The sequence below is a fragment of the Lineus longissimus genome, chromosome 9 (genome assembly GCF_910592395.1).
Source record: "Lineus longissimus chromosome 9, tnLinLong1.2, whole genome shotgun sequence".
NCBI lineage: Eukaryota > Metazoa > Nemertea > Pilidiophora > Heteronemertea > Lineidae > Lineus > Lineus longissimus.
This window is the reverse complement of record NC_088316.1, coordinates 3,241,515-3,257,961: the sequence shown is the minus strand read 5'-3', so window position 1 is coordinate 3,257,961 and position 16,447 is coordinate 3,241,515. Positions and strand designations below refer to the sequence as shown.

The following is a 16,447-nucleotide window of genomic DNA, read 5'->3' as shown; positions in this document are numbered from 1 at the left end:
TTACATGAAAAGATATAATTATGACACCGTATATGACCTACTGGCCTATCATAGTGACTTCCTAAGGGATTGATACCGAACTGGCGGTAATAGTGAGTTTTCGCAAATCTCACGAATAAAAATACGAATTACAAATTGCTATTTATCCGAGAAAAAGACCACAAGATCATTGGTTTCTGAGCTGATCAGCGTCCGTTACCCTTTGAAGGGTCACTCGGGATCCAAGTTCTTTCACCAATCCACTGTGTAATTTCTAAGACGCAGCGAGTTTTGGGTCTGTGCAGGCAGGATATCGGATTAACCATACCCAGGGATTGTCCTTGCAAATACATAATGACCATAAAGACCATAATGACCAAATGGCAACTGTTGACATTGTAAGCCTTAGAAAATAGAATCTCAACTGTGACTGTTTTAGTGCTGATCCCAACCAAGCATGCAAGGCATTAACATTACTTAACATTACTTCGCATGTTAAGGTCAATCGTAAGTCATGGCTGGTTAACAGGTTACATTGTGGCAAGAACTTGACTCCTAAAGCAATCAAGAACTCTTCCAGGACGACGTGATGGTGGGAGTCTGTTCTTTGTTTGCCAAAGAACAGCCTTCAAGGTTTTAAGTTTATTTTGAGGAGTTCTAATTGCTGTAGGAAGTCATGAATTCGAGCCAAAACAGTGGCACCAACGGTCAACCCTTAAGGACGTATATATAATCTTACAAATGATCCATCCAGAAAATGGCCCGGGTCTATTAAACTTGGCACCATGCATTGGCCTTTACGGGTGAGGTAGTAAGTGAATAAAGGGAATACCTGCAGTGGTATAGTCCCTACAGACCCTCGGCAAGAAAGGGCATATTCTCCGAGATGTCTTCCGTGCAAGGAGGGGCGTCCATCAACGGAGATGTTGAGAGCCCGCCAGCTTCGCCGCCATACGGAAACGCAAACACCAAACTGATGGAGACAATCGTGACGGCCAGGACTGCATTTCGAAGGGGACTCGGTAGGGGACAGCGCAGAATGGAACTCGTCAAGCCATCTAAGCTTACGGAGAAGGCGAAGCGACGGTGAGTAAACTGATAAAGTATGAGATATAGGGGCAGGCATATAGAAGTTATACACGTTTTATCAGAGGATGGTAACTGATTATATCACTCTTTTTTGTTGTTTTTTTGGTTCGCACCCAACATTTCCCAACACCTTTCTAATCAATAAATTCTTGAAAGACGCTCTGATCTAATCAACTTGGAGAATGCTTGGGAGCCTTTGGGTCGGGGATGAGGCTAAAAGTCAAAACTCTCCAATGACCTCTGACGTCGGGAGTTAAAAAATCGTTTTTTAAAAGCATAGAACCGTGTTTCCAGCAGGTTCCTAATACAATACATAAGCAGAATATGTGTGGTTTGTTTGGCCGACTGCTTTGCAACGCGGTGAGCTCATTTTGGACAGCCAATCCTATGCCAAAAGGAGCATACAGGAAACGAAAACACCACGAGAGAGAGAGGTGTCGCCAATTTGCTGATGGTTCGTTCCAAGCTGGAATTTCTGTACATGTTTACATATAGGGTAGTGCATTTTAGAGGTGTATTATACACCAAATTGCCATACCTGAACGATGGGTCATTGGGCAATGAAATTTTATGACTTAAATGCAGGGCCAAAAACCTTTATATCGCCGGCTAAATGCGGATAATTGCCGAGACAGGATTTTTCACGTGGTGAGATCTTCGCCTCGGAATAAAGGGATAAGTTTAAGTGTTCTACCAGACGCGAAAAAAGTGCGAAATTTTCATATCAGTTGTCTGTTTCATCCATTAATGAGTGTAGCCACCTTTGGCAATCGCGAGACAGACTCGCCGGGCAGTTGGCCTATTAAATGTAATACGGCAAACAACTAAATATACGCGTTTCCTCTTCATTTCAGCTCGTCACTCATATCAGCAGTTTGTGTTGTCTACTGTATATTCTTCAGCGTCCTTGGGGTAGTGTTCCCCATCAGTGGCGCCCTCTCGACTGGCAATGGCGGAACCCAGGATAATCAGACAGAGGTAAATGGCAAACATATAGTTACTGTCCTAAAAGCGTTGCCCACGCCACCTTCCCTAGCGTAGCTCGAGGCCTGTCTGTTAAAAACAACTTTTGTCACCAGCGATTGTGTTAATATAACTTAACTGAAGGAGATAGCGCACTAAAGGATAGAACTCAAATGACGCCAGTGTTTATGTCAAAATTCGTCTCGAGGAACTGGGCCAAGGATTTTAAAAAAATGGTGCTTAAAATTAAGTGCAAGTCCTTCTTGTATTGGAATAAATTACGTATACTGGTGTCGTGTAATTGACATACAATGTAATTAAAAAAAGCAAGATTAAATTGACCAGTTCATTCATCCGCCAAATGTATTATCTTCCATACACGTCCCCCTCTTTTTACTCATATTCGCAAATGCACAACGCATACAGCTCCGCTTTCTTGATTCTTGATTCTTCTGCCAAATGTATTATCTTCCATACACGTTCTCTTCTTATTACTCATATTTGCAATGCACGAAACATATACATGTAGTTCCGCTTTCTGGATTCCCTTTCTTCATTCATCTCCCATGTATTGTTTTCCTTGCATGTTCCCCTCTTTTTACTCAATTCGCAAATGCATTAATGCATCTTTTTCCGCTTCCTGGTGGTGAAGGTCAGTCATCTAATGCTAGAAACCTTGATGTTTCGGTAGGTTTTAGGGTGGGAAAGGCAATTTAAATGGTAGTTTCGACTTGAAGGAGTAATTTTTATCGGACATGTTTTCCTAGTTTTCCTAAACTGTTGGCCTAATTGCGTTGTTGTTTCGATGCTCATTTCAGATTTTTCACTGCATCATGCATGTCACGTCGATCATAATCCTACTGTACATGTTCTTCGTGCTGCTGTGTAACTCCCGGGGGTCCGAGGCGAAGAAGACCGGCCTGTCCTGCGTGGACGGAGACGAGGAGCAGCAGGAATTGCGTGATTTGAAATCGGCGCCCGAGCCGGGTGACTTCCCTGCTATCACTTATACAGGGGAAGGTCTTAACTTATACCTCAGACTCGGTGCGGTCGGTAAGTGTGATCAAAATAATTATCTTGATACAACTGTTCTATAAAAGATCATGACCGTCGATGCCACTGAAATTACCAGCGCGCTCCCACAATAGAGTCCTTTTCCCCCCAGACACTTCTTCCTAAGATATTTCACCCTTTTTTCGATTCCATAAGTTAGCAGTATCTTTGTCCCCTTGCAGGATTTGGCCTGGTCGGAGTGGTTTACAGCGGCTTTGAGATCTCCATCGTATTCAATGGGGATTCTTTCTTCGACTGCCACAAGCATATCTACGGCGCAATCAATGCTGTGGCCCAGGCTATATTCATATTTCTCCAAACATTCTTCATATTCAAATATCACAGAGTAAGTTGTTTGTACGTTATACTACAGTATTTGACACTCTTGAAGTCTTGATTTTAAGTATCGGAACCCTTAAGGTGTGATCAACAGAATTTTAACAATGGCAACAAAAGTGATGTCCTTATAAAATCCTGGCGTAACTAACATCCTACACATTTCTAGAGAGATTTGTGGTAAGTTGGAGACATAAGCACTTTAAAACTAAGAAACCGGCATCATCATGTTACGTTACAGGTTGTGATCAACAAGCACAAGGTTGTCGTCCGATTCTGTTTTATGCATCTTCTTGCGACGAACCTGGCCGTCTGGCTGGCAACTACTACCGCCGAGACCGCCCACGCGCTACGGGAGGCTGCAGGCGAACATGGTGAAGAGGCCAGCCTCGGGAGTGGTCATGGAGAGGAAAGTACCAGCTCTGAGGTGATGGTTGAGGTGGTCACCGGTAGCGTGCTGACCGTGTTTGGCAACATAACCACGCCACATTATTATGGTGAGCTTTCATGCATATTTTGAGTTTATGCTGGCATGGACGCAATTGCCACTGCAGCCTTGTTTTACCGGATATTTGTTCGTCTCTTTCATCGTGTTCATATTCATGATGCCACCATGTACATTTTTACCTCAGAGTAACCATGCAGTCTGGATACTCAAGGGCTAAACTTTCATGATACACTAATTCTTCTTCTTACTTCTGCGTTCGATGTTGGCCATCATGCTCTCAACTCTGTGGTAGTCACAAGGACGACGGTGTGGGCAAGTTCGTCCGGCGATCCCCACAGCTTGTCTTCTGCTCTTACACGACCAGCCCACGTCGCGTACAGAGTGAGAGCCTTCTGTATAGTAATCCATATGTTCTCGGTAGAGTCTCATTGTCTTTATTAAATGGAGAACCACCCAATGCACGTCTTGCAGTGTCAGATAAGATTTTCTCCACATAAAGATCGACGTTGATAAAGTATGAACCAAATCGGGCTAATTTCGGAACTCTGTGATGACTAATCAATGCATGGTGTGCCTGAGATATGGTCCAGAAAAGAGTGTTGTGACGTTTCCTTATCATATTTCAGAGGCTGATGAAACTCTCACCGAGTGCGCACACCGAACAACAATCATACAAGGTGTCTCGCCCTACTTGTACCCCTGCCTCATTGAGTACAGCCTCATCGCTGCAGCAGTTGCCTACAAGATGTTCCTTGATATCGGGAAGGTGCCTGTTGTGATGTTCCACCAGGAGGAAAAATTACTCGTCCAGGCACAGCGTACTGACGACGGTTGCCACAAAGCGAATCGTGGCCTATTCTTAGGATTCCTGCTGCTGATTCTCACAGTCATCAGCATCATCATGTTCTTCGTTTACGAGGAAGAAAATCGTTACACAGCGAAACTAGTTTTCTTTAGTACCGACGCCATCTTGAATACCGTCTGTCTCGGCGCCACCATTGGTGCAATGGTTAACATGCGCAAGCTCTCTTTCGTGCCGCTCGATGATGATAGTTTCGACGACAGTCTCTTACTTCTCGCTCAACTGGGGGTCTATACTTACGATACGTTCATAGTAGTCTCATCAATGAGTGGAATTGGCCAAAATGGCGGCGTGGAAGCAATTCTGTTCCTGGGGTGCGGTATTTTGAATTTCGCGCAGACGACCGTGCAGTCGGTTTTCATAATGACGGGGCTCCGGAAATGTGCTGCATCCGATGATGACGTCAGAAACAAGCCTGGCCGCTTCTTTGTGACTTTTCTGTTGGTTGTCAACCTGGCCACATGGGTTGTTGTCACGTTTGAAATGGACAAGGCGGAATCTAAAAGTATGCATAAGGATTTCTTCGGGAGCATCGGTTGGAATATGATCCTGAGATTGACCCTTCCGCTTGTGATCTTCTATCGGTTCCACTCAACCGTCTGTTTGGCAGAGATTTGGCACAAGGCCTACCGAAAGCAAAAAGATGAATAACGTTCTCTTTGGCTAATAATGATGTACGTTTGTATTTTGCTAATCACGGCATTTTAATGTTTCCCATTTTTAATATGATGACAGAAAAAGGGACAGCAGGTTATAACATGTTCCCTTTCTACTAATCTACTCATACAGAATCCTTAATTTGAGAGCCATCGTCTTATCAGTCTTCTTGTACAGTGATGCGCCGGTCACCCAAGCTTTGGGATTGGGTAACACGTCACCGATTTCTGCGTTGGGCGTCCACTGCTGGTCGCCAATGTAATGAGTACCTTCTGTTTGCCCCCAGCCCTGGGGAAGCTGCCATTTACGGGGCCCAGACATCTGAAATACATCATTTAGTTTTGTAGAGTATGTTTGACATTTTATTCAATTTTAACATACCGGTGATGAATACTTTAAGTTTCCTCTCTAAGAGGACAGTAATCGGGCCTTTGATATACATGTACTAGACATACGCCGGATCATTGACCACGAAGGCCGCGAATACATTGAGTTCACGTTTTCAAATGTAACGTGTGACTGTTCACTTTTCATGCGTGACATGAGGAACGAACACGTTTTTTAAAGAGCGGGCTACATACGACTTTAGTCCTTAATGAAAGGGTGTTCTTATCAGAGAGGTGTTCGCTCAGGGAGGTTCCACGGCCGTAACTTACCAATCCTGTATTGAAATCAATTTTCCTGTATTGCAGCATGATGCCAAGTCTGTTGTTGTATTTGTGGAAGGCCATGCCGGTCACGGCACACCCGTCAGGGATGTGAGTCGCCTGGAGGTGGATGAAGCTAAAGTCGCGTACCGCATGGTAGTAGTCGACGTAGATGACGCCGCCCCAGTCCCTGTTTCTCTGTAAAAATGGATGGTATTTGGAAATCAGGGTCTGCGTGTTCAAAATCCAACTTTTGTCACTAATGCTGGCGTTAACTTAATTTGGCGTTATCTCTGGCGTTGTATAATCGCAAATGGAATTCTGGAATCTGGAAAACGGTCAATTGCATGATGATCTGGAATTTTGGTGTTGTCCAATTTTAGAAAATTGCCCCTTTCATTCACAACGAGTCAACCTCTGAGCCCTTCAAGATCTCAAAATCCTGTGCTACCTACCGTCCATGAGACAGGGGCGATTATTCTGTTCTGTGATTGGGGTGTCGCTTCTGCTATCTCCATCGAGAGGCGTGGGGTGCTGCCGCCTTTTCTGTACATTCTCACCCCTGAAAAGCTCATTGCATGATATGATAAGAAAACGAGTCTGGTTTCACCACGTGAAAATATAAATTGGAAATAAGAATAACGATGGGTTATCGTATCATTCCTCAAAAATCCGCTGAAGATGACGTTTTCTCTGGTTTCATTACGACATTATGATCCATATCACTTTCATGGAACTACATGTACCATCAAAGTAAATAGGTGGCGCATGCCTGCAATACAAACTGTCGACAGATTTCAATATAATTGATTGAAATACTGTTTAGTAGTTCCAATATTACCCACCCACTACGACATTTCCATCTTTTGCCTTCACGTGTTTCAAATCCACTGCATGGTTACCCTCGTACATGTTGTAGGTTGGTGTGCGCGCCTTTGGTATGTACCAGTTGTCAAGCTTATCCAGGAAACTATATGAAGTAAAAAACAAAGATTTTAAGTCACCTTGGTTTCGATGGACCACAGCTTACAATGCATAATCACAGACTGTAGGTATGCCCTTGCATCTCCCTGTGCAATGTACAGTCTTTGGACGCATAATGCACACTGGGCCAATGCACGCTGTGCCTTGTTTTTACGGCACTGCATGGTAAGGCAGCATTGAAGCATTAAAAATCACATTGCGATGTTGAGTTTGAAGTGTTTTAGAATATAAATTGATACCCCGTTGTCGGTATTGGTTGTCTTGGGTCAAACTTCTTTTTTGTCTCCGGTGGAACTGTCATTTTGCCTCAAACCTCGGCCTACATTTTCGTTCCACCCTCGCCGGCGGTGTTTGGTGTGACAACCAATGCCTCCAGTTCGGTATCAATACATCAATGGAATGGGTTTAACCACTAATGGAGTTACTAAATTTAATGAGAGCCGAAGTTGACCTTGAAACAATGTTATTCCTCAATTCAGAGATTACGGATAGTGCGTGTGTGCTGCTCGCCTCGGATGAATTCTGAAATAAGTCGTCTTACGAGATACTGAGGTCCGTCTGCTTGGTGAGTTTCTCGTGCATGATGGTTCTCAATGGATACGACTTCTTCTTCAAGCTGTAGGCATTGGCGACAAGGAGATAGCCTTTTCCCTGGAGCTCAATCAGAGCGCTCAGGTAGTGGTTCACCGTCCATTTGGGGGACTGGCTGACTGACTTGGAGCTGAAACATATCAAATGTTCTTCATGCGTTTTAAAAAGTGGCAGGCAGGCTCTTGTACATGTATATCAAGACTGATTGTTGGATGTTGCAATGAGATGTTTCATGAAACAGGTAATAACTATTAGGTCCATATATAGCGATTTTTGTATATTTGCTTTAAAATACACGTAGTTTTTATAGCAAAACTACTTATCTAATACTTCAGCCGAAATACTTACATGTGCTTTGTCCCGTCAGCCAAAACAGTTACTTTCTGCCAGTAAAAATACTTACTTAGTCCTGTCAGTATGACACTTCTTTATCCTGTTGATAAAACACTTTCTTTGGCCTGACAGTAAAAACACTTACTTTATCCAGTAGTGTCAGTAATAGAGTAAAAAATACTTACTTTGTTCTGTCAGTAAAAAATGCTTACTTATCAGCCAAAATACTTACTTTATACTGTCAGTAAAACACTTACTTGATTCTGTCAGCAAAAGTCTTTATAAGAGGTGGCGATCCGAAGACAGATGTGCCCATCATGATGTCATGAATAACCTCGAGACCGAACTCCACTCCTTAAAATAAACAAGATGCATTCTTCTGGTTCAGCATGTTTTTCTAGTATTTGTTCGACATCGAGACTCAGATTATAAGCCTGAGAGAACACTCCATGTACATTGCAACACATGCTACTTGGTTCTGATTGTATAAGAATGGTTTGGGGTCCCCTTCAATGCCAGAAGTCTAGAGTTCGAATCATAGGGGACACAGGCGGCTCTCCGCCATCTCTCATTTTGGGGCTTTCTGATACATGTATGTGAATGACAGGGTGATGACGCAATAAGTCCTAGAGCTACAGGAATCTTTTATCTCTCATTTTGAACCTTGATTCTAGCTGGGGACCCTAGGAGAGTAACAAAAACTTTGGAAGACAGATCATGGACAGAAGAGGCCAAATTCATGATGGCGTCCAAGATGGCCGACATCACAAAAATATACAAATGGCGAACGATCATTTCACCCTAGATGAATAATTCTGGTGTTTGTACTCAGGTTAAAGGGGTCAGCCTGTCCAATGAAACTAAATACTATATTGAAAATGCATGCCATCATAGCCAAATCCAAGATGGCCCCCATCCAACATGGCTACCGTAAGTAATCATGGCCGAAATCGTGTTTCCGGTCACAGTTTTTCAGACATGTCTGGGCAGTTCCTGTCTTTTTCTACTCCAGCACTGTTTTGTTTTTGTTTATACAGGTAGTCTAGCCTAGTTCTTCCCTACCGTTTAATGGGTCCAAAATGGCGTTGGCCAGTTCAGTTGGGTCATCATCGATTCCGAGCGAGTACAATCTGTCGTAGAGAAAGTCGATTCTCTCCACGTGCTCATGAGCCTGGGCGATGACGCTGTTCCATTGGACCTAAAATGGGTACAATGGGTACAAATGGACCTAAATGGGTACCTTTATTCTGACGACTGAGGCGGAGATTATGTAGCAGCAGAAAACTATGATATTTTGGAAAGTTTAAATGTTGGTCGTGCTACTAGTCAAAAGGTAATCACTGACGTAAAAGCACTTTTTGGCAATCGATAGAGTGGTACAGATTTTGATCCGAAAACGAAAACGGAAACGAGAAGATTTTTTTCTCTGGTTAAGTCGATTGTTTTGTATTACCGTTGCTAGGCATACCTAAGGACAGTTTCATAGCATTTTGGACGACAGGCACCGCGGTATCCGCCGTCAAAACGCCACCTCGTTCTCGTTCCCGGATCGAAATGAGAACCTCTCGATTAGTTTGCCTACCTCTCTGAATATGATGCCCAACTGCTGCATGATGATAGCGTGGTCCATGTGAAGTATATCCAGTTGAGTGGTCATCGCAGACTGTGCCACCTCACCCTGTATCACCTTCTCAACGATACCCGCGAGGCTGATCACAAAACCTGAAAAAGAGATGAATTCGCCTTTGGTTATTTTGAAGACGAGCTGCTTTAGAATATTCACTTAAGGCGGACACAGACTACCATCTATCTAAAGTGTTTTAATTGATACCATCCCTTCAGGTAACTTCCATGGCAGTGTGTCTGGTCCACAAACCTTTCTTTGCAAAGTAATTTGGTACCGGGAGATAATCTGCCAAGTGTTGGCCGCCGAGGGAGACTGCTCTATTCTCATCAAGCAATTTGTTTATCTTGGCCTGTTGTTGACAGGTGTGTTGGTATTAAAGAAGGAACACAAACTTACCAAGAACCATAGAAACGACAGTCCCAGGGTCCGCCATGTTGATGTCTTCCTCTCACTTTCCACCTATAGAGCTCTTCGAGTCTTGAGAGAATGCTAAACTGACTTGCAAATGGTATATTATAAATATAGCGAATCGACTACGAAAATATTAAAGGAGTTGTCTCATGAAACGGCTTTAAGTACCAGCAGTTTAAACGGCCCGTCGAGATTTATCAAACCAGGTAGCAGTCAGCGATAAAGTAAATTCCAAGTGCTGTAATAATGGACTGTATCGCTGTGTATGAGCGTACAGTGCTATACAGAGACAGAAGAAGAGTCCCATTGGTCATTGTATTCTTTGTCTTGCAGCATATAGCAGGCTTGTCAATATCAACTGAATCGGTGCATTTATGAACGATACAAAGGCCTACTATGGTAGTATCGATGATTCCGTATAAAAAACATCTAAGAAAACTCGCAATATTTACAGTAGCACCCAAGGATTTATAAATGACTCTGCAAGTTTTCAGGCAAACACAATATACAGAGGTTTTTCAGCGAAATCAAAAAACAGAATCTCATGAGGTTTTTTTTTACTTTGCTGAAAAAACAATTCTGAGTGCAAATTTGTGTTGGCCTAACAACCTTTAAAGTCTATTTCAAAAGCTCAAAAGCCTTTATTTCTAAGAGTAAGCAAGGGCAGTAAAGCGATTTACGAGATATACGCTTTAATACGATTTTGATAATAAATTTATCAATTTATAAACAAGATTGCTTCCAAATTCACACTTGATATCTCGAAATACGACGCGAGATCATTACCAACAAATGCTAGAGTACCACGAGGATTAACCAGCGAGGTCGCGTGACATCAGGTCCGTTGAACTGGAACAATCTCCGCGCAGCCCATGTTGATCTGGATCAATATGCATTGCCGTTACTGGCACAGACCATCGCTGCTTGGAGGTTCCAGCGGCAACTAGTTTCATCGTGAGGGCTGAGAGAGCAAGTTTCTTAGTTTATTTCCGCGGATTCATTTTCTTTGGGACATCATTTTGCTTCCACCAGCGACTGTGTGAATTGAGCTTTGGGCTTTGTTTCCACGCTCGTCAGGTATAACCGGATGCGCGGGAAAATTAAGTCCAGCACATTTTTTACCAACAATAAAAAATAACGTCTGAACCTCAGAAAAAGTACTTACAAGTGCGTATTTAATGAAATAGGCACAGAATAAATCCTTTTTCATGGAAATGTTTTGGGTCTGCCACATTCAACTTGCGTCAGCTGCCAAGGCACGAGGCCTGCTTAGGTTCATGTACCGGCGCCCGTCACCACTGAGGATTCCCTAACTGATTTACGTAACCGCTGGTTTATAAACTCAGTCCAGGCCTGGTTTTCCACATTACCGAAATAGTACTACTGACTGAAGCATAGCTATCTAAGATCCAACGTAAGTAAAATATGAACAACAATATGGCTAGAAGTGATAGCCCCTTCGATCTGAGTCGCGACTACTTCACCGTTTGGCGAAAGGAGCGTGGATTTCTGCAAGATACAGAAGCTGACCAAGGCCGAGTCTCGGGAAGACGGTCCCCGGCTCCCGATATCGACCCAGATTTGGTAAACAAACTCCTTACTTTGACGGAGACTACGGATGATTGGCAGCCAATTCGAGACTTCGAAACCAACGGTAAGACGAGCGATCTGGTTGAAGAGACCGAGACTGAGATCAGCTTCGCCTTGGCGTTGAAGTTAGCTGAACTCCGTAAAAAGGACATTCTGTGTCCGTTCTGCCGCCAGAATGGTGAAAGTGAGGCGGTGTATCGGAGCCATGCCTTACGTGACGCAAATGGACGCATCAGCTGCCCCGTCCTGCGAAAGTATACGTGTCCAATCTGCGGCGCCACTGGCGATAACGCTCATACCAAGCGGTACTGCCCACGATCGACCTTGGAAGTCCTGGAGTCGAGTACCCAACTGTTACCGAAGCTCGACTACTCGCCACCACCATCTCCGACCCTGTCGCCCTCTCCATACATGCATTACGTCCAGGCGTTTCCGTGGACCTACGCCTGCCACTGTCTGATCTCCACCTCGCAAGTGAATCATGGTCCTTCGTACCCGTCTCCGCCAGCGTCGCCCGTTGCTCCAAGCTTCCCGACGCCGCAAGTGCCTGCTCCAGTCACAAGGCCGAATGACTGTCAGAACGGCCAAGCTGCCACCTGCTGCCGTGCAGTCAATAATACTAGCATTTGGTAAGTAGCAATGCCAATGTGTACTTAAGGTTTGCCAGAAGGCAGCAACACTTTTGCTAGAACTTATACACTGATGTACAATGTACATGTATACATTTATCACTCTATATATTTCCACGTGAATTCCTTTCTAGGTCCTTCAATGAGTAGGATTTTTCGGACGCAACGTGACTCGGGGCCTCGCCTTATAGACGTCTGAGGATCGAGGTTCGTGACCTTCTGTAAATGTGAACATTGTACGCCTGATATGCGAACTTTCGGCCACCCCTTAAGGCCTCCCGCAGTGGCACAATTTCAATACTGCCGATAGCTCCAAAACGACCAGTGATTTTGAATCATACCGTCTGAAAAATAAAAGAACAACACAAATTTGCACACCGTGGAGGATTGCCACCGAAGTGAAAAAAACCCTTGGAACCTCAGAGGATTTCAACCTAAAAACAATAGGTTTTTTTTTCATTTTAGCAAAAACCTCTACGGGATGTATATTTTTGTTGGCCGTAAAACCTTTCAATGTTTTCTTTAGATGTTCAAAACCTTTATTTCCAAGAGTGCAGCTTTCATAGTAAATTTGATTTGATTGTCAAAACAAATTATTAGAAAATATTTCAAAATTGGAGTCGGATTCAGAAATTTCGATAGCCGTGTATAGTAATTAACGCGGCTACATTTACAAACTATCATTTCATCAAATCGTTTCAAAATTTGGACAGAGTTGAGGTAATGAGGGGTATTTGTAACCCCGAGGTAATTGTACCCCCCTGAAAGACCATCAGTTTTGCATTGTCATAAAATAACACATAACATGTAAAAGACTGATGTGAAAACGATTGATGAAATTTGTAATTTATAGTCTATTTATAGCATAATATATAGTATTATACATTGTATTGTATCATCCATGGCTACTTTATTGTATTGCATTGTATTGTATATTGCATTGTATGATTGATTGACTGTCGATTTGCCCGATTTAGTAAATACCGTCCTCCCGTGAGAAGCGAAAACGTTTTGTTAAGTTTTGAAGCCATAGATTGGTCCGGGTTTGTTGTTGGTCATCTGTAAAAATCAAAATGTAAGTTATATTTTTTGGCCTTAATCGTACGGCGTCGATTTCGCTCCTATATTTTTGTTTGGCATTTTATTTTTACTCATCGGTCAGGTGACTCGGTGTAATGCATGCCGGGTAAAGTGGTCGGTGACCCTTCCTTGCGCTATCTTTAATAAGTTAATTTTAGTTTGCTGTTAAACCTTATTATGTGGCAGTACACGTACATGTAGTTCGATATACATCGAGATGGTAAGACGTTATGTAGGCCTATGTAGTTAACAGTGAGGTCAGAAAGAGAGACAAGTGACGCTGTAAAGCCTGACATGAACAAAATGTGTATCGATGCCGATACCTTGAGGGATGTGGTGCAGCAAGTCACTACAACTAGCCCCCCAGTTTACGAGGTCAACTTCTCTGTTAATGGGGGCACCCCCCCCCCCCCCCCCCAGTTAACGAGATCGATTTCCCAGGTAACGAGATCAGCTCCCTAGTTGACGAGGTCAACTTCTTAATAGTTAACGAGGTCATGTTCTTAGTTAACGAGGTCATCTCCCCAGTTAACGAGGTCAGCTCCCTAGCTGATGAGCTCAACTCCCCAGCCTACATATGCATGTAAACCTACATGAATGAAAATCTGACAATACGTTAGAACTTTGAGAAATATTATTGGCGAGTCCTCGTGAAGTCCACCACTGTTACAAGCCAAACTATACTTTCTCCATAAAAATGGCCATGAACGAAAGGTTGCCGTTGTGATGTGATAAATAATATGCATGCCATGCAAACTATTTGCTGGTGTTTCTGTAATGCATCCTTTCAATTAAACTGTATTTTACATGAAAATGTATGCATTTTGATGACCTGTTTTGTATTGTAAATGTTTTCTACATGTATCATTGCGTGATAAAATGTATTACATCCGTTAGTACTGTTTACGTGTAACAATTGGCATGCATTCATAAAACTGCACCAATTTCACAATTATTATCGCGATTTTTAATGTACTTGTTTTACACTTCGTTAATGCAAAAATATGTAAAATATGTAAATAAATGTTGAGTTAATTGCATGAACAGCTATTTTCGTCTATATTTTCTTACGATTACACGACTGCATGGTACCTTAGGCGAGGTTTATGAACGGAAGTGTTTGAACCTTATTTGGTCTCCAACTGGGCACAAGACTACCAGTCTTTCCTGAAACATGACTGTAAATACAGAGGGACAACAGAGGGACAGGTACAGCTTCTAGAACTTTGTCGAAATCTGCATTTTGGCTCCATTTGACACCCACGATAACGTTGTTAGTGATATTTACGAGGGGAAAAGACGGTCACGTTTCTTGCTGTACGTGAGGCAATACCTCCATATCTTTACCTGTCAACTCGGACCACTGGTGATTTTGGCCATCGGAACACCAGATAGCGGGTTTTATCAATAGCGACATGTTTAATCAATAATATTATTTTATTTCACTAAGGCTTCCGAATTGGTCGAAGTAATCAGTGGCCCTAAGTTGAGAGTAAAATATAGAGGTTTTACTCCTCGTGCAGTGAAAACATCATGTATGGGTATATATCTACATACAAGTTTGTGTACCAACACCTTTTTCAAAACTTCGAAAGAACCCGTCTCTTTGCCGTGTCACGTCTCAAAGAATGAGTATGTTCGTTTATCGCTTCCTGACATGATACGATGGTGCCGAGTAGCACCGGGCGAACCCTGTGTCGATCGCTCTTTAAAAATGACTTGGCCATTCTTGTCATGAATGACAGGTGAACAGACATGACAGACACGCGTTAAATTTTAGGGTTGGTTGATATAGGCACCACCTTTTTTGGCTAGAACTTGACGTCCTAAAGCTATTAGAACTGCTTCAAAACAAAGTGAATGCACATTTCAAGGGTGGAAGTCAGCTGTTTGGAAAACAAAGAACAGAATCCCACCCTTGAAATTGGCAAACACTTTCGTTTTGAAATAATTCTAATTGCTTTAGAATTTCAGGTTCTGGCCAAAATGGTCGTCCCTACATGTATATCGTCAACCCTTAAACGCAAGCTCTGTAATAAATAATACAAGGCCTTTAATCTGTTGTAGGAATCTATGCCTATTAGAAAAGTACTCTACAGCGTCACGAATAGGCCCTCGCAGTTGACCCTCGTCAACACGCAATAGGCCTTTAGAGCTTTATGTCCGTAAGCGTCGTAAGAGTACATCGTACTTTTACAAGAGACCAAAATTCGCAGGCCGTCACATAACGAATGCGGGGACAGGAGGCGTGCAGAATGGACTTGATAACAGTTTAGGGTTATGGCATACATGTATTTATTGGTGGATTTAACCAGAAGGTAGGGCAGCTGCTACTATGCTCAGCATCTAAATTCTCGTTTTGAAATATTTCCCCTCGGCGTGACAAAAAGCTGGCGGGAAACCATATCCAACCCGTCTTTCATGCTACTCCAACACATAAAATCACGTGGTATTAAACTGGGACTGGTGCAAAACGCACCAGAATATTTCGAAATCTAGTCGCTTGACATTTTAACTAAGGATTTTTCGCGCCTTAAGCTAGCCTTCTGAACAAGTTCTAGCTGTTTAAGAGTTCAGTTTTGCCGTAGATGGCCAACGCGTCTTTACCCCACCCCTCACCTAATTCAGGTAATTCATTCATTTCTTCATCCCTGCTGGCTTGCCGCCCTTCGGCTTCATCGATCCCGAACGGTCTGGGAAGACCGGGGCTTTTCTCAGAGTACAAGACGGCCAAATGTTGGGCAACTTCATCATTTGTTTTCAAATTCAACTCCTTCCGTATAACTTTCCATATCGCCAGCGTCTCACGCGAAATCCATAGCCGGTGATCGGCTTTTGAGACCTTTTTTGGTCGCCCCATTCTCAATAATAACAAATTGAACTGCGCATGCTCGGGCACTGGGGGCGGAGCTACAAATCTGAACTCGAACAGGAAGTTGGAAGTTTGACTTTCTCGGGTGGTGAAAGTCGAAAAGTTGAAAAAATCGCTCGGCGGTTCCAGTTCCCTTTAAACAGGTGTCAGTGCATTTTCGTGGGCTATGTAAATACATATACCCGGTGTAAAAGAAATGCAAGTCCCCCCGGAATCTAAGTCTAGTCCTTTTGTTAAAGTGAATAGAGTCGCCGAGTTCCTTTGTTGAAGATTATGTAGCTAACCCTAACCAAACC

General features: G+C 43.1%; 2 protein-coding genes across 2 annotated transcripts; one reads left to right on the top strand and one right to left on the bottom strand.

Moving 5' to 3' along the window:
- The first annotated feature begins 865 nt into the window (after nucleotides 1-865).
- Nucleotides 866-5,381, top strand: LOC135493534 (proton channel OtopLc-like). Its single transcript, XM_064780932.1, has 6 exons — nucleotides 866-1,065; nucleotides 1,923-2,046; nucleotides 2,850-3,084; nucleotides 3,267-3,430; nucleotides 3,662-3,917; nucleotides 4,495-5,381. The coding sequence occupies exons 1-6, from the start codon at nucleotides 866-868 to the stop codon at nucleotides 5,379-5,381; spliced, it is 1,866 nt and encodes a 621-aa protein (XP_064637002.1).
- On the bottom strand, nucleotides 5,031-6,588 carry LOC135493533 (uncharacterized). Its single transcript, XM_064780931.1, has 3 exons — nucleotides 6,490-6,588; nucleotides 6,044-6,232; nucleotides 5,031-5,708 (listed from the first exon to the last, which is right to left on the bottom strand). The coding sequence occupies exons 1-3, from the start codon at nucleotides 6,586-6,588 to the stop codon at nucleotides 5,508-5,510; spliced, it is 489 nt and encodes a 162-aa protein (XP_064637001.1). The 3' UTR covers nucleotides 5,031-5,507.
- Between the last annotated feature and the right edge of the window lie 9,859 nt (nucleotides 6,589-16,447).